Source organism: Rhea americana, unplaced genomic scaffold, assembly GCF_003343005.1.
Source record: "Rhea americana isolate MKP2758 unplaced genomic scaffold, rheAme1 scaffold_127, whole genome shotgun sequence".
Classification (NCBI taxonomy): domain Eukaryota; kingdom Metazoa; phylum Chordata; class Aves; order Rheiformes; family Rheidae; genus Rhea; species Rhea americana.
Genome location: NW_028185339.1, coordinates 1,809,394 through 1,836,414, shown reverse-complemented (window position 1 = coordinate 1,836,414; position 27,021 = coordinate 1,809,394). Strand labels below are relative to the sequence as shown.

Sequence of the window (27,021 nt, the reverse complement as noted above, 5' to 3'; positions counted from 1 at the left end):
TTTTTTTTTTTTTCCTCCCCGTTTTGGCTGTCCCGCTCTCTCCACCCTCGATTTTTAGCTAGTTGTAGCAACTTGCTTCTTTTTTATTATTGTTGATATTTTTGTCACTGACGGCTCCCGGGCTTTTTTCGATTGCAAGTCGTCCTTGCAGTCCAGTTTTTAACTGCATTTTGTCTGTAATCTTCCCTTTGTTTGCACACATCCCCCTTTTTATTTTTTTTTAATTTTGTTGTTGTTGTTGTGCGTTGTTAAAGTCACTCTTTTTTGGGGGCGCTGTATTTAAACACTTAAAATGCACTGCTATCTCCTGAGCGTGTTTCTCACCCTGGATCTGGCCACCGTGGCTTTCAGCCTGTCTACCTGCAGCACCCTCGACATGGATCAGTTTATGCGCAAGAGGATCGAGGCGATCCGGGGGCAGATCTTGAGCAAACTGAAGCTCACCAGCCCCCCGGACGAGTACCCCGAGCCCGAGGAGGTGCCCCCGGAGGTCATCTCCATCTACAACAGCACCAGGGACCTGCTGCAAGAGAAAGCCAACCACAGAGCCGCCACTTGCGAAAGGGAGAGGAGCGACGAGGAGTATTATGCCAAAGAAGTTTACAAAATAGACATGCAGCCTTTTTACCCCGAAAGTAAGTCCTCTGTGTTTGTGCGTGTGCGTGTAATTTTGCCCCGAGGCTTGGCGGTGCCCGGCACCTTGAAATACCAGCCCCATGTATCATAATCCTCCTTATTTGCTTATTTTGCTCTCATCTCAGCTGGTTGCTCATAGGGTTTCTTTTGGCGGGGGTGTACGTGTGTGTGTGKGGGGGGAAGTTTAGCTGTCGTCAGACTTCTGAGGTTTCAGGTCACCCTTGAAAGTCCCTTTCTGGGGTCCCTAATGGTGCCTCTGCTTTCCACCACCACCACGTACCTGAGCTTCCCCCTCCGGGGATCCCAGTCCTTCCCCACCTCCGGGCTCGGCTCCCCGGCTCCCCTGCGGCCCCATGTGCAATCTCCTAAAATATCTTTCCACTGCTGTTGTTTCCCTTGGAGTGTCTGGATCGGGCAGGTTTCCATCTCTCCATAACTGAAAAGAAAAGGAGGACTTAAAAGTCACCGGCTTCGCTTTGCTTCTCTTCTCTCTGCGCCCCTCCAGAACATCGTCCTGCAAACCGCTATTCGGATTGGTACTCAGAGAGGACAGAGGCGCAGACTGCCTGCCTCCCTCCTTTTTTAGCTAGCCACCCATTTCAGTTCACGGGTGCTCTCACTTCAGGTACAGAAAAACTTTTGCCTTCTGGTTAGTCTCGATTCCTGGAACCTGTCTCAGCCCGCCTGCTTTTTGCTGTTTTTAATGACCTTCTGATGATCCGTACCACATTTTGCACAATAAAAGGCTACAAACGCCCTGTGCTGACCAAATCCACTTAGGATGATTAATAATCATAACAGCATGCCTTTTTGTTTTGGTAGCAAAGTTTCAGTGCATAGAAAGAAAGAAAAAGCGTAGCACTCCCTTAAAAGAATCTAGATCATCATCATACCGAGGAAAGTGAAATACCAGAAGTAAAAAATAACTGAACCGCTAGCGTATCCAAATTCTAGTCCCGACTTTTCGTTTCGCTCGCTCCTCTCCCTCCCCGCCACTTGATGCCCTATATCCTTGCTGTCTGCTTCTGAAAAGCATGTACCTCCTGTTTAAATAGATAATGCAGCCATCTTGGTAACTTCATCCGAGAGTTTCTAATTGCGTTTTCTCTTTATTTATTTTTAGTTTAGCAAGTTGTAGCTTTGGGGCTTGCTCGGTCTTGCATGCGATAGTCCTAGGATGCCAGCCAAAGTATCTGAACCCCACACTCTGCAGCTGCCTTCCTTTCTTCTTTTATTGTTAAATGACAGCATCAGGTACAGGACACCCTGGCAGTCAGAGCCATTTTATTATTGTAATTATGGCACCGTCCATAATAGCCACGGTAAATATACTCCACCCTTCTTACCCTCGGGGAAGAAATACTTTTTGCAAAAAGTGTGTATTGGAGCCAAGTGGGTATGAGCAAAGAGGCTCAGTGTAACTTRTAGCAATAGCATTGAGAGGGAACATAGAAATCGCGTCAGGTTTTCATTGCAGCCGTCGGTAGTATTTTGCTGGTGCGTCTGGTGAAAGTCAGCACTTTGGAGACCTAGCGGCTCATGCCCTGAACAGGGTAGCGAGCACCTATGCACAAAGGTGGTAAAGGCAAATCGGCACGCAGAGGTGACCCTGTAACAGGCAAAAACGCGTCAGTCCTGACCACACACCTATCCCTTTTCCGCGCGTGAACAAACTACGAAGAACCGGTAGTCCAAAACGCAGCCGCATACTTTCCAGAAAGTTAAAATATCTGTGGTGTGCGACTTGGATAGTGTTGACAAAAGAGGATCTATTTTTAAAATGTTGACGGAGGCCAGATCTGCGAAAGTATCGATAGAGGTTTTGGAAGAGCAAAGTAGATTGCAGGTATCTACCAACAGAGTGCATCACAAGTTTGGGATCAGAAGGCCATTTAGCAGCAAATCCAGTACTACTGTGCAAGTGCTGTCGCTAACATCATAGTAAGTAGGTTAACTGTTTTTCCACTGCTCTCTAGTTATACTGGATGGAGCGAACCTTTCCAAAAAAGACAGAAGGGAAGAAATCACTCCACCATATTTTAAAGGAAGAAATTGAAAGTGCAGCCTTGGCGGCCACAGCCACTTTATCCTAAACTTCTCAGCGTGATTTTTTTTTTAACTCTGCAGTTTCTGCTGCRTTTGAGAGAGGCAGGAGGGAGAGGGGTTCAGTGTGAGCGCACCGAAGGTCAAAGGCTCCTGAGAGGAAGGCATGGGAAAGATCAGTGGTTCAGTTTCTACCRCAAGTTGCTAACGCTCAGTAACTGACTACAGCCCAAGTATTACAAATATGTTCTAATTATACTCATAGTCAGCAATATATCACTACAGATTGCTGATAGGTCTTTGTGGGGCATTTTATAAAGTTCAGACTAAATATTTTTAGCAATGAGGAGATTTAAAAGGAAAACTATAAGAGATATTGTATATGCCCTAAGGCATATTTTGTCTTAAATATTATCCTTGGCCAACTGTACTATATAAATACAGTAAATATGAATAGGACTGGCAAGATGCCAATCTCCTGGGATGAATTTTAGTCAAGAAGGTATTTATGGGATATAAATAATACTGTGTCAACATTTAAAGAAGGGATCTGATTAGTTTTGAATTTATTCATATTAATCTTTTCACATGCTGTTAGTTTAAGGCTCAAAGTGAAGTTATGCTAAGGTTTACTGATAGTTTGCACTGAGGAAGTAAGGGGGCATCTGGCATCTGGCTTGACAGTCCACTTGAGGTTAAAGACACATCTAGTCAGAATATATGTGGAAATTCAGCAATTTCTGATGGACCCAAGAACAACACATGTGAGAAGTAGTGGTGGTGTAGCCAAAAAAAAATGCTACAAAGATATTTTGAAAAATCAGAAGGTGTTTGTTCATGAAGCATGYCTACATGTGTTGTGCTTGCAACGGCATGGATTAGATATTGGAAGTTTAAATCTCTTCTTCAGCTCAGCTGGCAGTCAGAAATTGAGTTGTTTTACAGAGCTGTTCAAAGAGGGAGTTGGAATATGGAACCTGAATGCAACAGTAGACAGGGTTCTTGAACACTGTGCACTGAGCAGCAGTTATCTGCCTAGATGCTTAATACTGATTTCTGTGAAAACTGAATCACATTAAAATATTATTATTCTTTAATTCTTCATTGATTACATGGGGTTTGACAGTTAAGCTAATTATTGATTTAAGGCYGAGTGGTAGCTGTTGCACTGATAACATACAGAAATTTAATTCCAGCACAGTTGTGGATTGCAAATTGTAATACTAATGCATACCTGAGACGCTCAAGAAGAACAGACAGGCAGYACATGTTTGCAGGGCTGAAGGCGTAACTCTGTAATCTTCATTCATGGCAGTTTGTATTGCAGTCAGTGAGTCGATCAGTACTGATGGCTTAAGGCTTATGCAAGCAAATGACTGTTTTGAGATTTCTACGTGGTTGGAGTCTGTAAATACACAACAGCCTAAGAAATCACAGTTCTTTTGGGTTTGGTCCTGTTTTTACCTGGATTTTAAACTAATTTAGTACAAAGTAGCCTCTACAAGTTCCAGCTTGAGCTCAGAGGTAGGATTTATCTTTTCATGAAGAAATAAGCCAGGAATATTACTTTACATAGACTGTCATTCTGCTGAATATTTGCCTAATGAAAGACAACATTATAAACTGGCTGCGCACAATGACATGCTTCTACTTTGTCAACAAGGACTTGATTTACCAGCATTTATATGCATGTGGGCTCCCTGTCTTCAGGGCACTAGAATTACTGGTACAGAAGTGGCTGTGCTCTGCGTCTCCCTGTGCTGACTGCATCATTACCAAAATGTTAACAGCTACTGCTGTGCRGCTCACGTGTGTTTGCATTTAGCAGAAACACAGAACTTAATCTTTCAGGATTTCCTATGTTGTTAATGATATGGAAACAGTCTCCGGAGGAATACCTGATTTTAAAGCCTTCTAGCTCTGCTGACCCTATGGCCTGCTGGCACTGCCGGGACCACCTCTTGCAGGAGGCCTAACCCACGTTCGCCAGCCTTGCTCTCTTTTGCTAAGAGGACCTGAAGGCTTCCCTGAGGAGAGACGTGGAAGGGACAGCTCTCTGCTGCTTCTGCATGAATGGCATTCAGGATAATCTTCTTCTGTGATAATGATAACACAGGAAACTGCAAGTGACTTTAAAAAGGGACAGGGTAATTTTCTGGACAGTAGTAGTTACCTACTAAGTGACGATAAAATAGTATGTTCTAGTGCGCTAGTTGAACGCTACTGAAATCAGAGAGTGCTCTTCTTCCACTCGTGCTGTTGTCAAACAGATGGTAAGGTGTGTTATATGTGTTTTCTGACTTCCTTCTGAATCATCAGTTATTTGCTGCAGCCATATGTAGGGCACYGAGCTTGGAGATGGATCAAGAATCTGATCCGGTGTGGTGAATTCAGTGTCACTGCATTTGTTTTAGAGCAGGAAGCGTCTGGGAAAGAAAAAGACCCGTGTCGCCCTTTAACTCTGAAAGATGGGAAGACCTGCAAGACAGAAATGTGGGATGAATTCCRAAGCCCTTTCCCTAGCCCTTCTTGAGCTTCTCTCTGATGTCTCTTTTAGAGACACTTTCACTCTGTAATTTGGTGAATGAGAGGGTTAAGATAGGTAGCGCTGCCCTGCCGCTCCCCAGCCTCCAGCTCCTTGCCGGTGTGAATGTTTTGCGGTCCYGGAGACCTATTTGGAAAGGTTTTCTTGTCTGCTGCTGCTCTGCACAGCCCTCACATGCAGTGGAGGGAGCTTGTTGCTGAAGGCCCACTGGGGATGCCCAGCACTCAGTGAAGTGAGTAGGTGATGGTACAAAGAAAACAGTATCATCTTAATCTTCATTAGTTGCTGATTTTAGTCTATCTCATCCTTGGTGCCCTGTGTAAGAACGGTAGTGGTCTTCTAGGGTTGCGTTATGTTGAGGTCMCTACCTTGAGTGTATTTCTGTCAGTCTCAGATTCTTGCTTGCGTGAGAGCTGAGTGAAAAGATGAGTGAGGATCCCTGGCTGTCTTCCTCCGAGAGCTTCTTGAGCAAAGTGCTGAAACCTGTGCAGGGCTTCTCGCACATGGGTGAACTCATTACCATGGGTCCATATGTGTATGCCTAATTAGCTTCCTGAACACCGGCCATTTGCAGAGAAGAACAGAACCAGACAGTTCAGATCCCTCTACTGCTTTGAGATCTGTCGTTTGGGTGTCAGAGCCCAGTGAAAAGGAAATACTTCAGAAGCTTTATTACAAAAGAAAAAAGGACTCTAGTATTCCTGTGGTCCTAAAAAGGCCTTATCGTGTTGGGCAGCTGGCTGCTTTGGCCTCTGCAGTGTCTGTGCTAGGCTCTTTCCGTGTTACAGATTAAGAGGAGACTCCCAATGTATTTTGACAAAACAAGTCATTAGTGAAGATACACAAATGTTTTCATTCCTATTGTGAAACCATATGCTGTACATTTTCAAGCAGGCAGTTTTTAGTTTGAGAATGATAYGCTCCCCAGGTATTATTTAATTTAATACTGTGTTATGGATGTTTCAGCTGATTTGTTTAGACTAAGAAGTTTGCTTTGGTCATTTGTTTAGGGGAGGTTTGCATCCTGCCTTCAACCACAAGCTGTTGTTTGTTTCTTTTTAAATCTCTGATATCCACTAGTAGGTGCCTAACTGCAACATTGCTATCAGTTGGCTTCCTGCAGTAGTCGATCTAAAGCAGCTATGTTTCTTCTTAATACAGCTCCCCCATGCTTGTCTTTACTGTCCGTACTACTCTTTAACGACTGCAGCTGGGCACTCAGCTGTACAAGAAATAGAACTGAAAGGTGTAGAGAAGAAACACAAAAATTCAGCTGTGAGAAGAAAACAAGAAGTTGGAAAAACTTAGTGTGAAGAGTTGTGTTTTATCTCCTTCCAGTTTGACTGCTTGGTTTTGAATTTAAGAATGATTCATAAGTCTATTCACTATTTTGGTTCTCTTAGCTTGAGTGGCACAGGATTGGACCTGACAAACTGAAGTGCTAAATCTGGCCTCACCTGTCTGGTGAGCAGGTTTTTACGTGTTTTGGGGGCTCTGCTTGGTCCAAAGTGCAGCAATTGTCTCCTCRTGTAGCACAGTGGCCTCTAAAACTACTGGATTTTCAGCAGGGAAACTGTATAGCAGTTCATACGTGGAGGAAATCGGATGAGGAGGAACTTGGGCAGCAGTGCAGAGAGACTGCTTATTCACTGCAAAATGCCAGGCTCTACAGAAATATATCTAGTGTTACTGTAAGAGTTTACTGCCATACRTTTGATTTCCAGGAGATGCTGAACCGTGCAGCAGTTTTATGGTTGAGAGTTTGGAGGGGATCTTTAGAGCATTTCTCCTGTGGTTCAGGTTGTGATTTGRAAGACAAGCGAGAGTTGATTTTTAGCTGCATGTATGCTCATTAACATAGTCAGGATCTTCACTACAGCTAAGCTTTTTTGCCACTGAAGTCCCCTTAGGGCAGCAGCCTCTTCTTGCTGATGTATAGGGCCTGATGTCGAGTGGCTAAGATTCTGGCATACAGTGGCTGTACAAACCTTTAAATAATAAGTTAACCTCAGGTAATTATACATAATTATATATATATATAAATAATAAGCTGACCTCATAGCTGACCTTGCTTTGAATAGGAGGTGGGACGATATGGCCATTCTGACCTGAATTAACCTGTGGTCCTCATAATAATACATTTTAATGTAAGAAAAATGACTCATTATATTTCATTTTCCATGTGGTGGTTTTGATTCAATATCACTGACATTGCAAAGATAAGTTGATTTCTGTGAATCTAGATTTATTTCTCAAAGTTATATTTTTCTTGCATTGTAAAGATCCTGCCCCTTCTTTCCTCCATTTTTCTTTTACTTGTGTAAATATTTTTTTTTAATAAATATGGCAAGTTGAGTGAAAACATTGACTACTGTATTATGCTTCAGCAAAAGCTGAGCATCATTTTAGGTAAATGGAACGGGGGAAAGGAAAATGTTGTGTCACTGCCCTTTGACTTTGTTTGTTTGCTCCTTCCCACTATATCTAACCCACACTGCACTGACAAATGCCACATCTGTCTTGACAGCTGAGTTCACAAATAACCATTGATTCATAACTTGGAGTTGCTCTAAGAATGTTTATTGGTTACTTAGTCTGACAGTTGTGCATTTAGACATAGACTTTGAAGAAAAAACTTTGCAAAGTGACCATAACTTCAATCTGCCTTTGTGAAAACCAAGAGGAAGATCTTGTGTGAAAGAGGTTACTGTACTTAAATGTGTGTGTGYGCACGTGCACACACACACGTGCGTGCACATATTCAAGAACATTAAAACAGCTGTTGTTGCCAAAGCTCAAATTAGAATGTTCTGGGAAAGATAATTTAATTTTTCGCTTCTGGATTTATTTCAGTGATTGTAATTTCAACACTTCCTAGGGAGAGTCTATCAGTGGTTACGTGCATCAAATGCAGCAGTAAATCTGTCATTCTTTCCATTTCAGTTTTTCAGTCTTACAACTTCGTTATTTTTCCCTGTTTGGCTGGTGTCAGTATCCAGTATTTTCCCTGGCTTCATCTCTTTTAAACCCCTGCCTTGAATTTTAAAAGGCAAGCTAAGCACTGCTAAAGTCCCTTCTCTTATTTGTTTTTGCTTACATATAGCATTTACAATTCATCAGCTAGCTCAGCTGAAGCAGAGTGAGGGTAACTTATCTTAACCACAGTGGTGATGGAGAGGTAGGAATCAGAACATGTTGATTTTCGTTGCTTGAAAAAAATTAGGTGAACTTTATCCTCTGGAGAGTGAAGAACAAATATCTAGCAGCACTGACTCTTCTGGTCAGACAACATCTAGCTCGGGATTCCCATACTTGATGAAGGCTGGTGGGAATGTTGAATAAATCTGAGCCCACCGCTGTGTTTACAGGCAATCTCTTAACTACCCCAAATTGAACGTAGAGTAGCCCTCGCTATTTGAGTGAGTATTGTCCAATATGATACATAAGTAGAACTTCTAGTGGTTTGGGTAAACAGTCGTGAAGAGCTTCTCTAGGACTTCCAAGATGTACACAAGGGAGAATAACGCTTTCAGAACTTTACATCTTCAAAGCCCTGTATAAATACAATGAAGCAAATGTACTCTCTTCAGGTGCAGGAGTAGATTGAAATAATAGCCAGAAGTGGCTGGCAAGCACAAAGCGGTAGGAGTCCAGCAGTCGCCAGAACTTGTGGCAGGCTGCTTCTCCATGTTGAACCTCTGCTGTATCCTAGGAGCAGGTTAGGTTAGAAAAACAGAGACACCACTGCTGTCCTATGAATGTAATGACAGAGGAGCAGCTCTTTTTGTGTTGCAGTTCCTACTTTCTGTGCTTTGGAGGTTTGATGCTAGAATCAGTCCAGTTAACTGGATAATGCTGAAATGGAGCATGTGGTGAATATCTAGTAAGCAAAAGGTATGGAGACCAGGAGTCRGAGTCACTGCTACATATGATAATGGCAGTTCATTCCTTTGCGTGCCTACAGGAGATGCTTMCATGTGGGACATCTGCCATCAGGCAATGTTAAGCAATGTATTGTATTCGCTAACATAGTAGAACATTTTCATCTGCCAGGAGATGTGTTGGATCCATGCAGATCCTTGGTGTTCTCATTCTCGCCCAATCTCTGAATGATCTAGCCCAGTTTTCTTGGCTGTCATAGTTGGCCCTGGGCCTCCCTGGCAGAAGAAGGGCTGTATTATGTCTTGTGCCAATCACTGCTCTATCCTTGAATTTTTCCCGATGTACACTTTGGAACTGAAGTAGCCACATTTCAACATTGAGGTACGCTGAAAGATGTCTGTACGTTTCCTTTGTTGTGCTTGTTGCATATTTACGTAGCATATAATGGCAGGCTATTGCAGCAGACGGTGCATACAGCTTTAGGTTTGTGAGTGAGGAACATGTTCCAGCTTTCTTGAAAATAAATTTGCTGTTCTGATCTGGTGTGTGATATGAACTGAGAGGCTCCCTGCCAGGATATACAGTTTGGAAAGCAAGGGAACGAAGTGAGCAGCTTAGTCCCAGTTACGATGAACTCAAACAGATTGTTGGGGGTCTGAGCTTTCTCTGTCTTTGAATCTGGATTCCCACATTACGGCTTAGATTTCTCCCCAATGCTAGGGACCGTGTATTTGGAATTTTCACGTTCCCCTTGCTAATCAGGGAAGAAAAGAGCCCCAAAAGGATCTAGAAAAAGAGACCTTTATAAAGGTGGCCAGAGGCTGAGTTACAACAATATCATGTGTCTAAAGGAGCTTACCTCCTTCCAAGTTGGAGTCCTGTTATTTACCCACTTTATTGGGAGACTTAATTTTCTCTGGCTGAAAGTGTATTTGTTGAGGTAGAGTTTGGAAAGGAATCTGCCTAATGCACACTTGCCACAAGGCCAGCTATACATGTGATACAGCCAGACCTTTCCATTTTCTGCCTTTTGAGAGTATGTTCCCCTGTTTAAGGGCCTTGGTCCAAAGCCTGCTGAAAACACTGAAAGTCTTTCCTTTGACTGCAAAAGTCTTTGCATCAGGTATTAAGTGCTCTGCTTTTGTTTCAAAGACCAGCCACATCTGGGACATAGACTGGGACATGTTACTGTAATGTAYTTCCCCTTTAACTGAGTTGCCACCAGAGATATTCTTCTGCATGAGGCTTTGTGCAAAAAAAAAAAAAAAAAGAGAGAGAGGCACTTTTAAAAAATAAATACCTTAGTAGCTTATTGATAGAAGTATTTGATGGCAGATGTCATCTGTGAACAGCATATGGCAGCAATATGGCAAGAATTGCAGAATGCAGAGAGAGAGGCATGAGTTCATGTCCTGTACTTCTTAGGTATTCCACACTTCCCCCATCTAAAATAAATGACCATCTGACTGTGAAGGTCTTAGCAAATAAACATACCATAATATATCTCTATCATCCTCCCTACAGCGAGTTTTTGTCTAGAATCTCATCACTCCACATCTAGAGATTTCATATAAACAAGTAAAATCAGACCTCAACACCCAGAACAGCGAAGAATCTGAAGGCTGTGAATAAGAACATCGCAAATCCCTAGGCAGTGGACTGTAAAGAAAGGTCAGGACTTAGCCAACAAGGTGTTTTTATGTTATCAATAAAATCTTAGAAGTCAGTTCTGAATAGAGCTGGAGCCAGGAGAACAACTTCTAAAAGTCAATTTGCTGCATGATATATGCTGAGTTTACAAGCTGGAAAGCCAAGTAGTTTGGGAACAGAGCTGCACTTACAGCATGAAAGTGCACGTGGTTTTACATAAAGCTTCTCTGACTTGATATATTTCGAAGTGCCTCATGAAATAATGAGTTAACTTTTGAGGTACCTTTTTTTTTTGCGTGAATGAAAAATTGGAACAATTTAATTTGAGTCAGTATAGTCACTCCAGATTTTTCCTTGTGTTGTTAAAACTGGAGTCTGTGCAGTGATTGTGTAGGCAAGTAGAACAATCATTGTGGCTGGTGTTTTAAGAAGCACCTAAAGCAGCTAGAAGTTCAGATCTTGGTTCTTCAGTAGCCTTTGAGGGTTCCAGCCTTCTGTTCAGATAAAACCTGAATCAAGTGAATCTGTTTTGCTGATTACAAGTGTCCTGGGTGTTGGCTTTTATCTGTTTGTACTGGTACTAGTTCTGCTAATACTATATATCTTCCAAAATCTGGGAGAACTCAGCAACCAACACAGGTTAAAGAAAAGAATGAAGCTTGGTTTACATTTTGTCTAAACACAGCCATCTCTGTTTTGGTATTCCCTGTGTCATGTTGGGATCAGATTTGATCTGAAACCACTTGATGTGGGATATGAAGTTAAAGGTCTTGATTCTTATTTAATCCAAGGTGATATTACAATGTTGAAGAATATAAACTGTCTTAAATCTAACAATCAGACCTGCGAGCAGGCTTCTGATTGAACCTGAATTACTACCTCACCGCTGAAGAAGATATCAAGTTCAGCAGGGATGACAGATTCTGCTTAGGGTATTGTGTTCCTGACCTGGTCACACTCATAGTTAATGAATAATTAATATGTTACTGTGCCTTAGAAAAGGTGAGACATAACGTTGCTTTAGGAGGCTTTGGGTTATGGTAGAACTGATACTAACAGATTAAAAGGCTGGAAGCCACTGTTATGGTTTTCTAGTTTCATTACCTGTATTTTCCAGACCATTGAATTTTGCTGAATTAATTTGTTTTTGAAAGGGAGCTCTCACAACACTTGCTAAATTATTCTGATGACTGACTATATTCATTAAAAATGAGCATCTTACATTCTATTTTAAGTTGTTTAGCTTCAAGCTGTAGCAGTTGAATTGATTTATACCTTTGCTTGCTATTTTGAAGACCCATTATCAAATTTATGTGCATTCTGCAGGCACTTAACAGAAGATGGAAGTTTTGTGGAAGGACACTGGTCTAGCTTTACACAAGCTGGCTTTGCTGCTGGAGGACCCTGGCCTAGGGCAGACAGGGCCTCAGCATGAGCTACTTTACCCTACTTTGTGTGTGTTTCAGATCGATAGACTCCGATCGAGCCACAGCTCTTTAGCAAGTTAAAAACGCTGAGCCCCTTGAGACGCTTTCCAACCCTGTTGATTCTTGCAGCCCCACTCTGCAACCCCTCTGCTTTATTCCTGTCGTTCTGGAATCACAGATACTAATACTTCAACAGTGGCTGTGTCATTATCAAATACATGCATATTTGCAGACTGTCTGCACTAATTCAATATCCCACAGTTTATATGCCTAATTTCAGCAGTAATTTTCTGAGAAGCTCTGCTGGGAGAGGCAGCAACTCATATTTAGCTAATTATCCACCAAGGTCCTCCTTTCCCTAATTCCTTTTCAGAGTTGCCAACTCTTAGGATGGAGTCCCTTACTCCATAAGTGTGGTTGAGATTCTCTTACCTTGATGGTTATCTTCATATTGATTGTACCGACCTTTAGATCTTTATATTTGTTTGTACCCTGTGTACAGAGCAATTCAAGTCACTGTATTAGTGGCACATCTTCATTATTTACCATATCCCTATCATTATTTCATCTACAGTTGATTAATAATGGTTTAGTTTTCTTGCAGACAACTGGTAAAGATATTAGATAGCAGAGAACTATGAAATGAGCCTTATGAGACCTCATTAGACGTTTGCTCTTGATAATGATTTCCTGTCTACCATTATATTTTGAGTCTCATCAAAAAAACCCAAGGCTTTAATTCTTTTACTGCGTGGCCGTGCAGTTCTTAATGGTATTGTCATATAACACCAGTTTAAATGTCTTACAGCTACCTGGGTATATTATACTAACACAATTGTCCTATCAGCACAACTATGGGTCTCCCTCACAGAGATACCAGATCCATGGAATCTGTTTTCCTTGAGCTCATGTTGGTTATCCTCCTTTAATTCCCATCAGTTCATTCTTATTCCTGCATTTTGCATATTTTTTCTGGGATCAGTGTAAGGCTAACTGCATATGTGAAATGGCATATGTTGCCCTGTTTATGGATTGTATATTAACAAATGTAGTCTGTCTCAGATCCTTAAGATATTTTCCAGTATTTGAGATTCATTGAAAGACAGTTTAAATAATTTAGATAGTTCATTGAATAGCTCTTTTAAAAGCCTTGATGCAAATGTTCTGATCTTGCTAGTTTACAATATCTGATTGTAGTAGCTATTACTTGAGGTCTTCTGGAGTTGCTGCTGGAATAAAAACCCATCCTATGATTGCCTGGCTTTTATTTATTTATTTTTTTTTATCAGCATAAGTATATTTAATATTCCTGCACTATTACCTCTACCATTTTTATCTTATAATAGATGAGTGTCACTGTTAAGCTTCTTCTGAACTTACATAAGCTTGCTGGCAATGAAATTCATATGCCCTTTTTATTTTTCTCGTCTATTGTCTGTGGTTGCTATCTTCTAATGCATAGTTCTTAGCAGTTAATACTTTTTCTTCTGTTTGCAGYGCATAGTGTTTTTTAATTTTTTTTTATAGTGGCATTCAGTTCCTGCCACAGATGGTTTTCTAACCTGAGGGGAGTCTTTTTTTAATTGTGGGACTGTATCATTTCTGCCTATATAGTAAGGAAATACACMAATTATAATTTCAATTTTTTCCTCTAAATACTGTCCAATCCTTTARCTCATCGTGTTCAGTTTTGTATAACTTTCTCCTTCATAGTACGAAACATGAATGTGTGCTGCTCGCTGGGAATGAGTCTCTGCTGAGCAGAGATTTACTATGTCTCATCAGGAGTGAGATGTGAAGGCCTGACCTGAGCCTGTTGAGCAGCCTGGGCTGGGGGCACTGGGGAGGCCGGTGGCTGCCCCATGCTCCTGTGCCATGCTGATGACCGGCATCGCCAACTTGAGCTGGCTGGTCCTCCTGAGTGCCAACCTGTGTGCTCCTGTCCTTAGATGTGGGAACGTGCCTTAACRAGTGAAATGGTGAGGTTGGCTCTGTGTGGTGGTTTGGAGCAAGATTTTGGAGTGAACTGCCCCTCGGCTGTGACTGGCAAACACTTTCCCGCTCTAATGTCTTCCAGCACGGCCTTGCTAACTACAAAATACAAGGCAGGTGGTTATCTGTTACGTCCTGCTTGTATAGCCAGCAACTGCTCTGCCATAGGGACAGGGCAGTCTTGAAGTTAGTTTTGCTGCAAGAGACCACAAGTTGGGAAGGTAGAAGATGTTTTGGGCTTTCTTTTCCACTTTTCACAGCACAAGGCATGCGAGACGTGCAAGTGACCAACTCAGCTAGTGACTACACATGACAGAAGAAATTATGGAGATGTTCTTCCTACACCAGCTGGAGATTTGACATTTCTTTATAGGTTAGGGGCTCACTTGCCTTAAAATACCATAGAGGGCAAGATATTTTATGATTTAATACAAACTATGCTTTAAATAATAGAGTTGATTCTCTCTTTGAGTTTATCCACATTAACAGTAAACCAGAATTAACTCTAATAAAGTATCTTGAGGGAACAATCTGGTTCTGACAGATTATTTTATTAAATGGAATAACCACATTTTCAAAATCAGTCTTTCCTGCGATACTCATTAATTTGGGGGCAGTTGTACGTGAAGCTCTTTAGTCTAGCTCCTCCAAGTTTTGTTGTACTGTACAGTTAGTACTGCAACTCCTAATCCTTCTCCACAGCAGCATCTCAGGCCCCGGGGAGCAGCCATGCTTTGCATGCGATCTCTGCTGACTTTTAGGGATCTTCAGAAATGAGCTGGCTGGGAGCTGCCTAGGCCAGTTGCGGTGGAAAACAGCAGAAGGAGTTGAGTGTTGAGTGCCTCTGTATGGGCAGACAGGTGTGTGTTTCCTGTGTTCAGGCAGCTACGGGCGTTAACTGCCAGTGCTTAGAGAGTTGTCCCTAAGCAGAATTACGGCCTCTCTGTTTTCCTGTTCCTGATTTGCACTGGAGCAGAGTGTAAATCATTTTAATTGTAATTACTGTTAAGAAGCAGGAAAGATTGCATGATTTTAATGTGGTTAAAATCATTCACTTCCCTCTGTCTCTAACATTCATCTATTACCCACTGTCTTTATCTTAATCATTTAAAGATGTGTTGCCTGTCCTATGAGTCTGTGAATCTTGACTTCTTTGCAACACACAAAAAAATACAGTTTTCTTTTGCCTTTCCTTCTCCATTACACTTTTACTTCTTGTATAATTCCCTTTTCTTGCTTTTTTTTTTTTCTTTTTTGCTTCTCAGAGTGAAAAGGTTGGACAATCCAACCTGCTTTTCTTGAAAATGACTTGCTTTCATTTCCTCCTCCAGCCAGGGAATAGTTTGGAAATTCTGTTCTCTGGACCCTTGGCTGAGCACGAGAAGGCAGCCAGCCGTGCGGCTTGCCAGGAGAACAGGAGCGCTTCCTGGCAGAGGTGGGGCTGGAGGAACACAGTCTATGCCGTGGGACTCGCTTTCATCTCCTTCACTCTCTGCAAGTCAATACCAAAATTTCCTGACCACTTTTTAAATCTTCCAGGCGGAATAGCTGAGCAGTGAGGCCCACTCCTTAAAAATAATAATAATAATGAAAAAACCCCTTGCTTTTATTAATAGTAATAGATTTAAAATATTAGTCTGTGTTGGGCAATCCAGTGTCGGAGTGAGTTTTTCTGCATGTGATTTTTGAATGCTCTGTAAGGGGAGGTGGACACTCCCATGTGGCTGGCCACCACCACTAACACCTTGCATGAGCCCCCTCCACCCCCCGTTTCTTTAGACATATGCACATAATTCTTCTGTTAAGAACAGAACCTAGGTCTATGCTTTATCCTCTATTTCATCATATTTAGGGCTGAATGCAACCTGTAGTGCTTTTTTCCCCCAAAATTCCGAGGAGATTTGGATCTGTGGCTTTGTTTTGGAGCCCTGAGTGTTGCAGAGGATCTGAGCCCTGTTGATGAGGTGAAGTGTTGGCAGAAGTGCTTCAGCTATAGATGTGCTTTTGGAGGCAGCAGGCAAGTTGCTATCAGTAGCAACATTACAAATGTTTCACTTTATAGAGTATTCTTTGAAATGGAAGGTTGCAGACTCAACTGGTTAAAACCTGGTTAAACTTAGTTCTTTGGTCTCCATTTTTGGGGCCTTTGTTAAAGAACACAACTAAGAAGAGTTCTCTTCTAAGCTGCTGAGAAGTTCGGAAGAATCTGTCGTGGTTTCATCACAGACAAGTTTCAGAAGAGGACCTGGTGTGAAAATGACTACCATGAAGTCCCTTCTGCAGTTTGTGTCCCGAGTCTGACGTGCCTGAGTCTGTCAGTGTCTGTTCTTCCTGAGCCATTTCAGACTCRTGGAGATGCGGTGGATTCTCATGCCACCTTCATAAATGGGGTATTTCTGTTTTTCTACTGCTTCAGGTTTTACTGTGGATGTTGAGTAAAATCAGCAAAAGGTGAAGAGCTGCTAGTTTGAGCTCAACTCACAACTGACAGAACCAACGGTGACAAAAAGTAACACGTCTGAGGAACTGATGAATATCCTAACATAACCATTGACTGAAAATCTTCTCAAAATAGTAAAACAAGTTCTTTGATACATGGAGAGGGCTCTGCTTACATGTTTTCGTGGAATTCTGAGTACAGTGATCTGTGCTTTATACACTTCCAGATTGGTTTGTTGCAGTTCGCTCTCTTCTGGTTGAATGCAAAAAATGCCACTTTACTGACTGCCTAAAGCAGCAACAACACTCAGAGCAAATACAGCACATCTGTACTTTGCAAAAACCACTTGTTCTGTCCAAGTGATAAGAATAATTAAGGTAATTCTTCCTGGTGAGAGTTTGTATTCCTGATCCTAAGCTGGAAGGCTCATAAGAGCGTAGGATCCTTCTACTTTAGAGAGTTTGTTAACCTCAGGTAAATACTGAGATACTTATCTAATGTTACAAAGCATTCATACCATTTCTAGATACTGGAAGCCAAGCAGGTAGGCACAAGCACCCTTAGTTCACAGACTTTGCCTGCTGTTCTCCTGTGTTACTAATAACATTTTTTCATCGCTTGTGACAAGGAATTTAAGGGTTCATTCTTCTATTTCAGAAAAAATAGAGGAAAGAGGAAAAAAAAAAGAAGACTGTCAAAAGTGAAGCTCTTTCTCATTTTTTTCCTCTTTAAACATCTTGCTGGGAGGTGCTATGTAAAACATCCATGGGTAGGAATAGTCCATCTGGGAAGGTTATGACTGCCCACTTCTAGTGAGTCAGGGCTCTCCACAGCTYCTGTAACAGAGCTCCTTTTCTTTGCTCCCATTCTGGTCCTGCTAGCGCACCAGCCAACTTTCACCCCATATTGCAGCTGCTGACAGAAGGGTTTTCTGATGTGTGGAACCAAGGGCCAACCACAATTTGTTCACGTATTTACAGGGATCATTTCACTSCAGTAGAAGTGCAGCCAAATATTTCTTGATAGAAACATGCTGCATCCATCTAACAACACTATCCAATTGAGGCAAAGTGAAGAATGCCGCAATATTTGTATTGCAGTAGTTGCACAAGGCCCTGATGAAGATAAGGTGCTGTTGTGTGAGGCGCTGTTGATCTGAAAGTAGTTTTCTAGTTCTACRGACCTTCCCATCTAAACTGACAAGTCAGATAATGATGTTCCATGGTGCAGTCAGCAAAAGGCGTGCACGCGCTAAGCCCAGAGGCTTTCCTGTGAGCTTATGTATTTCTTCCTGTGGTAGTGGTCTTCATCCTGCGGCTGTCCTGCTCTAGCATACCTGTCTAGGAAGTGGTCATACATGAAAAATGGAGAACCTTCACATGTTCTAGTGCTACTAGGTGCAAAAGTGCTACTGGTACATTTTTATTTTGCAAGCCAGGCATGAATCATGGCTTTATAGCTCCAATAACTATAATTTCTTGTCAGCAGCATGGTGAGCCTGAAAAGAGAAATTAGAGTTAAGAGGATATTTTCCCAGAAGATTAAACCAGTTGTAATGGAGGTCAAACTTTTGGCTTCAGTTATTGGACTCTTTCACTTTAAACTTGAAAAGCACATCAGCAAAAGCAGGAAGTTCAAAGTTTAGGATGAAATAATGCCAAAGACTAAGAAAAAAGCACAGGATAGTAAATTCGCTAAAAGTTCACCATCACTCTACATGCTGAATTTAACTTTCTCTAATAAGTACTCTCAAGGTAATGTATCAGTAGTGGAAGAAAGCACTGTACAACACAGCATCCTGGCCTGGGGAATTCAAGAGCATAGGATGGAATATCAGTCATAATTACTTACCGAGTTGTTTTAAGCATGAACTTGACACTAATACCACAGAGATTTTATTACTTCTATTATATATTTTGAACATATAAATTATTTTAACACAGGACTTGTATTTTTAGCTGTTACAGTTTATTAGATAGCTAGGTGCAGTATATCATAGCAGGTTTTATTTTAAGTGAATTCCCCAGGAAACAGAGTGTTTCAAAGAAACACAATTAAATCTTTAAGTTTGATTGTCTGGAGGTCCGTGTTTAGCATGTACAAATCATTGCCACAGAAGGAATTTCAGAAGGCTGTCGTTCATAGCAACTGTAAAGGGAGTTTTCTGCGTAGGACAGCCTCAGCTTCATGCTCACAGATACTATTACCTTGCTGCATAGTGGGCCCAGTTCTGACTGGGTGGAACAYAGGTCTTTTGACAGTAGTGGTGTTAATGTATTGATCTTTAACCTCTGGGACCTGACCTAATGACATACATTCCTGAATTACTTTGTATAAATATATCTGATGTATGTCGGTATCAATAGATGCATTCATAAAGCTTGTTTGGAAATGCGAGCTGTTTGCCAACAGCCAGTTATCACAGAAGACTCGTGCAGCTGGAGGGACTTCAAGAGGCCGCTTAGCCGGTGCTGCATTAGAAGCAGGGTATGGACTGTATAGTGTATATATACATTCCAGATAGATATTTGTGTAACCTGGTCTTAAAGACTTCCAGTCGCCACCACAGTCTCCCAATGCATACTATTGTATTAGCTTCATTTTCCTTGGTGTCCAGAGACTTTCTTGCGGTCTAACGCAAGCTTCCCTTCCTGCAGCCCAGAACTACTCATGTCATGGATATGGAAAACAGATCATTTCTCCCACTTTTTGCAGTAACCATTTACATACTTGAATTTTTTTTGTTTGTTTTTTGTTTTTTTGTGTGTCTGTAACACCTTCAGTTTTCTCTTCCTTTGGCTGAGCCACCCAGATTTAATCGTTATTCCATTTTTATAGTTCTGTAATAATCTCATTGCTATGCAGTAYCTAGTTTGATAGACCTTTCCATTTTGACAGGGAACTACTGATAAGTATTTTCTCAGTTCACTTTTCCTGTCTTGCAGTCTACATACTGTGTTTTTTGATTAGGCCATATTTCCCTCATTTGATAATGGGTGTGTCAGTGTCCAGACTTACTAAAGTCAAGATAAATAGCATCTGTGGTTTATCTGCAAAGCTTGTTATCCAGTCCTGAAGGCATTTCAGTTTGTTGGGACACTAATTGCTTTTGACAAGCCCATGTGAGCTGTTATTCAACCCCTTGTTTTCATCCAGGTGCTAGCAAAGAGTTTATCTGAATATTTTTCCRCTCTTTTTTTATATCTAGTTCCTCACTATTTCCTATTTTCCTTTTTTTAAAGACAACTTTTGCTCTGTTACTGCCTTCTGATATTCTATACCTGACATTATGTCCTATTTAAAAACATCTTTTTTTACACATCAGCATAAATGCCACTAGAAGCAATAACAAACACTAAAATACCTAAGGGGTAATTTATGGCAAAACTTTTCAAAAGCTTAGGTAAGTGAAAAAATTGTGTAGATGTCCACAGTCCTTTGTGTCCAAGCTTATGTGTTGGTCCTGTGGACAGAGAGGATGAAACTGCCTTACCAAGTGACACTTGCCTGTGCGTGGTGGATTTTTACATTGTGTGGTGGCCCTTGGTTGCCACATGCTGAACTTCGCTGGTTTTGAAGCCTACCATCTGCTTGGAACAGTGAGGGAATCCTTTCTGTGGAAGTATCTTGCTAACTGTGAACCAAGTTGCTGTCTGTGTGTGACAGCCACCTGTCAGATTTGAATACAGTCACCATCACACCTTTTTCATTTTAAGAATCAATACAAGGTAGCGTTCTTTAGTGGCTTTTGTTCAAGGGTCCCTAAACCGTGTACAGGTGCCTACAGAAGGCTATCAAAAGAAAGGAATAGACCTCAGCTCTGACTTCTTGCCTTGTATTGTTATTGCCGTTCCCTCTGGTGGAATTAGGATTTGATGCCCTCTTGAAAATGGAATCTGTGAAAAAAAGTGGAGAAATAAATTGTGTGCGTTTCCTTTGTTTCGTGCCTCTGACTTTGAAATAAGTGAATGAATTAAGAGAGTAACATTTTCTTACACTCCTCAAGAAATAAAAGTGGCAGCGTCTTCCTGACCCAGTGTATGGCACTGGATAGCTTTGCTCTCCTGAATCATATAATTGATATTTATGAGAAACAGAATATGCTAGGTTYCTTTGTCTTTGCCCTTTGGATAGGGACTGCTTAAGTTTTATGTTAACATAGTAGCTTTCCCAKATCTCTAGGACACTAGTGTATTATATCCTCTGATTATTAGCGATTTCCAAGCATCGTTTTTCCAGGAGACCTACATTTGATCCCATGGATTATATGATTTTACTGTCGAGCTAATCTTTTCTGCCTTTTCTCTCTCTTCCTGCTTCTGTCTCAATGCCTCCCCTGCTGTCTCTGTGTCTTCCTTCCACCCCTGGGGGAGCCGACGAGGAGAGGCGTTACGTGTTTGGAGTGCCACCYTTTAACCACAGATTTGGTTTATACCAAGCATGTGTTGTTTACCTAACCATTAGCTTAGCACATTGGTAGCTTGTTTTCAAAATGAGTTAAATGTGCRTGGGCTAGGTCCTTAGCTGCCATAACTTCGCATAGTTGCATCCACTCCGGTGGTACTGCCCAGCTGAGAGTCTGCTTCTGATGTATCTGCACAATACTACTTTGAACTCCTTTTGGAAATCTGTTGCAAAGTTTTGGGGTTTTATTTATTTTTTTAAGTGGTAAATCAAGGGTAGCTATGCCATATTTAATTATGAAGCAGAATGTTTACAAGATAGCTCTAAATCATGGAGAACGGGGATTTATAATGGAAGTGTTAACACCTAGCGGTGGGCCAGTTCCCACTTTTAATAACTATGTGTTTGTAACTTTCATTTTTATCCATGGGAATTTTGTGCGCTTACCTAAGAGCTAGATTCACCCTCATGAAACCTAGGCTGGTACAGCTTTGATACTTGTTTTGAGGAGATCATACCAAATTCAACAACTGTTTAAAGTGCGAGCTGTTGACCAGATAGTTGCTCACAGAATATTAGCTCTGGCCTTGAATTAATTAAGATCKCAGAAGTGTAGGCATGAAGTATTAACTTTGTGTCAGGTACACAGACGCATAGGTGGATTTCCATGCTTTTCTTTTCTCAGCATATTGTTCATAGCTCATTYGGGCTTGTGTTTCACCTTCTTCACATTTGGGCGATGAGGGAAGTTGTTTATGTTGTTGTTGTGTCTATTTCTATCTTCATTACTCTGGTCAGATCTCTAGCACAGTTTTTTCCTGGCAGTCAGGAATGTTCTCTTGATAATTTTTTCAGTGCTGAGTGATAAATTAGCAGGAATTGATTGGATCAGTTGTATCGAGATGTGCATGCAGCTGCTTGAATTGTTGAAATGAAAATTAAGTGGCAACAGGGATTTAGAGATAAATTATGAAAAGAAACATTTAAATTCTCTCTGTCTATTATTTTAAATTTTCAGTTGAGTTTTCTTTGAATGCTTGTAATCAGTACATGGTTATGAGAGAGCTTTATTAATAAAATGTGAAATAATAATAAAATTAATAGGCATCTTTTTAAAGCTCATTCATTGACTGTTGTATGCATCTCATTTGATCTCCCAAATTGAGATGTTTTTGTGAACTTCAGTGTAATTTAAGATTTGAGTATTTGTGTATACTCTTCATGATGCCACATACAGAGGCAGGGAAGCTTTCATATTTGCCCCCCCAAAAAAAAAGAAAAAGAAAAAAAATATTAAGCTCCCCAGATCTTACAGATGTTTGTTTGTGAGAAGCCGCTGACAACTCCTACCATCTACCCGGTACAGTTAAGATTTCACCTATATACCTACACGGACCTACACAAAAGAGAAGTTGAGGTTACAAGATTCGATAGGCAAATGGTCTGWTTCCCTACAAGTGCTGGTATGTCCTTTTCCTTCAGTCTAGTTTAAGGGCCAAATACACACATTTTTGGTCCCAAGTCGTCTTTGAAGGAACATGACCACAATTTGCAAAAAAACCCCACTCTGCTTAAGAAACTAAGCAGTATCSTGAAAGTCATTCAGGTACTTAGTAGAAGTTAGAAGAATGCAAGTCTCTAGGACTAATACCTATATTACCTGATTTTAATAGTTGAAAAATTAARCTAGTTCTTTTGGTCCTTCTACAGTGAATGGAAAAGGATATCCTCCAAAGGGAGATCCATCCTACCCATTTCAGGATGAAATGAGTTGCTTTCTAGCCATTTCCACTAGTTTTAGGGATCACATGGAATATTAGTTTAAAATTGATGCTTATCCACCAGCTATAGTTAAGTGAAATATCAAACTGTGTCAAACCAAGTAGAAAATCACACTCTAAAGAGATGCTAAATTTGCCGGATGCGCATCATAAACTTTTTTTTTGGGGGGGAGTCTTTCTTGGAGTCATTTTTACTTTGCTTTACTCTTTCTGATCCACTCTATTCTACTATCTTTGTTTTTATCATCATGAGGCCTAGAAAAGTAAGTTTCCAGTAAGTTTCAGTGCTATAACTTCTCCTAAAGAAGGAATACTATTGCCCTGGAAAGTTACTGTCCCTTTTTGATGATTGTGTGCCTCAGATGACTCTGCATGGTTGATTTGTGACCCATTCTATTATTTTTCATATAGATATTTAGTCTTTGTTGTCTTTCATCAGGCTCTAGAGCCTCTAGATCTCACTGTTGAGATGGGAATTCTTTCCCTTTTGCCACTATCTTTCTTGGAAAGAGATGTGCAGCACTAAAAGGCATATTCTTGATGTGATCTCAATTAGCTTCTGTAGTAAAAGACTTATTTTCACTTTTCCTTGTGCTCTCAGAACATGCTATTTTGCTGCAGTGTTGCAGAGAGAACTGTTTATTTGCCATACACTACCAACCCTGCACCTCTTGCTTTTTCCTTTCAGTTTAGCAAGTATTTTGGATTATTTTCTCRGTCATTTTAATATTTCTAATTAATTTTTATTATGGTTTTGCTCACTCCAGGTTCCAGTATAGCTTTTGTGCATGTAAAAGAAACTCTTGACATTTTTGTGCAAATTGAAAAATAGCATATCTTTCTTCTTGTGTTTGGCCTAACTATGGTGCAGTTAGCTCAAGTGTCYGGTAGTTCACATTTGAAAGCGTCATCCTGTTGTGTTATATTACATGTGTCAAATATATCGAATTGGGTAAAAAGCATCACCCCCTCGTAATAGATGCAGTAATTCTYGTGCTCATTGTGTAGATGCCTTCATCATGAATTCAGGAGTTCCACCTTTGAAATGTGGAGCCCTTCATCTTGATGGTAAGGCAACCTTGGATTGGGTAGAGCTAGAGTACTCCTGAAGCATACTGTGCTTCATGTAAATATATATGATATTTCACAATGACACGTTCTTCTGTAGCAGCATTTAGATGGACTCTACCTCCAGGGTATGCAACCACTACTTAAGAAAAAAAGAAAGAAAAAAAMCAAGGCCAACAACAAGCCCCCTGGACAGTTCCCTGTTTCACAGTGTCGTTCCCACTGTGGTGTTCCCTTTGAATATGATTCCTAAGATCCTGAAATATCCCATATAATTTGAGCCTGCGTGACTGAAGAAGGAATATTACTGGAGTCCTGCTTCTGTAGACATAGGTCAACCAAATACCTGTGTAACCCTAGTAGTAGGGATGACTAATAATGCACATACAGCAGGAAATTTACAGCTTGCTCTGGAGAGCCGCTGTAGTTTTCATGCTCCTTTGAACTAATGTGTTTGCACATAATTCACTCTGTAGCTTATTCTGAGAAGCCGCTGATGCATTCCTAGTCTGTTTTGATCTTTAAGAAATGCAGACGTTGACTCTGTAATTGCTATCCATATTCATTATCGCAGTCATGGTGTTGTGTGATGCAGTTTGTGGAGCCCTTTCGCTGAATGTGATCTCTGTCTGGAGTCTGCGTTAGTTTTGGATCCCTCTGAACCATAAATGGTCAGAACATCTTTTTCTAATATTTAGTTGGATATCATCTTCTTAGTCTGAAGTATATATTTTTTTCTTTTTTTTTCATTTCTTCATGTGGATATATATATGCGTGTGTGTGTGCATGCCTCTTTCTCTAGGGAATTTTGTCTCAAACATGTGTGCCTGCCCAGGAGGGCAGCAGGACAATTGCTTGCAAATACGAAACCGTATTTTTTTTTGAATTACTGTTGAGAGGAGGAGAGAATGGATAAGTAAAACAAAACAGGTGAAACTTCAGGTGGAGGTAGGGGGATGAACAGACTGAGCACAAGTCGCCGTTAAGACCGCAGGCAGAAGGCCGTCTGTTGTTACGCTTGGACACGATCCCACCGGCTTTGGAATCCCAAGCGCCGGCGAATGTGGCGTGTGGTTTGCATTCGTACCGCTTGCTGCCGATGCGTCTCTGCGCCGCGGTCTTACTGTCGTGACATCTGCTTCTGTGTGTGGCTGGTTTGGTCAGYGTGCAGTAATAGCTAGAAACTCATAAAAAACACAAAACCCAACCTGAAACCTAAGTCCTGGTGATACACTTCTAAAAGCTAGTCCTCCTTAGATGAATCCAAAGCAGGTAGCCACGCTCCTGAGTGACTGATAGTTGTAGCGTCTCAGTGAAGGACATCTGTCCTGTGCTTTGGAAAATCCGACTGGATCCATCTAGCTGTTTCAGTAAGATCCAAGAACACTAGACTAGCTTATAAACCGGAAAACTCTATTACGAATAGTACAGACAAGAGCTGAGTGCTCATTAYAGTATGAACTTGTGCCTTTTACTCATGTAGTACCTCTGGTGTGTTAACCTATCTCAAGTAGGGGCCACGCTGCAAAGTAAGAGTTAAGTGTCTGTAATGCCCCATAATGCACATACAATTTACTGTAATGACCACTACTGCAGTAACATTCAGTGATTTTTTTCCTCCTTTTCTCTCCTCTCTTCTTCCAGTACAGTCAGGAGGAGGTTAAAATACAAAAAGTGCATATATTGTAACAAGAACTTAATCCTTTTTCAATCTGTATATGATTTTACTCTAGACGAGGCAACTTTCCAGATTTACATTAACCAGTATTTGAAACAGGATGATTTTAAAGCTTAAAAAGCTGTCTAGGACATCGTACACTATGTTAGCCCAAAATGTTTCAGAAAAATGATCTTTCTTTTTTTAAATAAAACTGTCGGAAATAGCTAAGTTTTGCAATAGCAGTAACAAACATTAGAACTTGAAAAGTTCAAACGTTTGACTATAGTTTTTGGCAAAACATCTTTTTTTTCAAACTTATCACTGTTTTGAAGCATGCTGGCGAGGCTCTCACTTGTTCACAAGAGCGTTATTTAGTCACTGTTACTGTGCATGGGCCAGTAAGGGTTGGAGACCATAACTTAGACGAGACATGAAGAAGGTGTTTTTGAGTAAAAAATAGACTGTCAGAATAAATCAGTTCTTGTCGTCAGAATTCAGGACATTTCTAGCATTAAGTTAAAAAAACATTTGAATGAAACATGGGGTCTGAGAAGCAATGGTAACTCACTGGTCAGGGTCTCTTATATAATAACTGTGCTGAGTGTTGGTGTCTTTTGGGATTCCCTTTTATATTTTGGGAGGTGAAATCTGTATTTAGGTCCAGAGCTACTCAGTTACAGATCTGGTATCAACAAGAAGTGACTGAAGTAGAGCTATTAGTTAAAAATATGCAGTGTTTCCCATATGTCTAATACTGAGCTTATGCTGTAGTACCACTTCAGTGGCTTTCTGTTAGTTTTTACATTGTCATCAGAACGACAGTGTTTTTGTAGAGCATTGTCTAGAAGATTTGTTTTACATCTTCATGCCTGCAAGAGTGTAGATACCATGGACAAAGATGGCCAGCTATCTCCTAGTATGCAGCGTGAAGTGACATGCTACAACTTGATATCTCCTTGGCTGCTCTGAACATCTTTATATCAGAACACAGGAATTATTTTGCAGTTTCTGGTAGGTGGCTGTGGTCAAGAGCCTGTCCTCTGCATCTGTTACAGCCTCTTTTTAAGTGCTAATAATAGAGTCTTGTTACTTGTGATCAGTTTGKGTGGTCAAGCTTCATGATACAATGATTATTCAACTGATGATTTAACATTTTTTTTGTATTCTATCAAGTCTTAACACAGCTCTAATAGGCATGCCATTATGGACTAGTCTCTCTCTTTAGTTTCAGTAGAGAAATAGACTTCTATTGATGTGAGGAGGAGAGTAGGCTTTCATGATTTTGAGGGTAGGATTAGAAAGCATAATATTTTGAAGTTCTTAGATTGCTTCAAGATACATGAGCACTGAATGGTCTATATGTAGATTACTAAAGTTGTACAGAGGTAAGTTTTCTATCAAAGAGTAAGACAACTTTTGTCATTAACACCTTCTCTCGGAGGAAATACTAGATACCCACTTGCATATAATGTGTAAATAAACCTCTTAGTTGG

General features: G+C 40.8%; 1 protein-coding gene across 1 annotated transcript in view; it reads left to right on the top strand.

Annotated features, from left to right (window-relative positions):
* Nucleotides 1–6: 6 nt before the first annotated feature.
* TGFB2 (transforming growth factor beta 2) overlaps nt 7–27,021 on the top strand; it is a 69,302-nt gene continuing 42,287 nt past the window's right edge. The window contains exon 1 of the mRNA XM_085326082.1: nt 7–635. Within this exon, the coding sequence (XP_085182208.1) occupies nt 293–635 (343 nt within the window). The 5' untranslated portion in view covers nt 7–292. The remainder of the gene's footprint in view (nt 636–27,021) is intronic.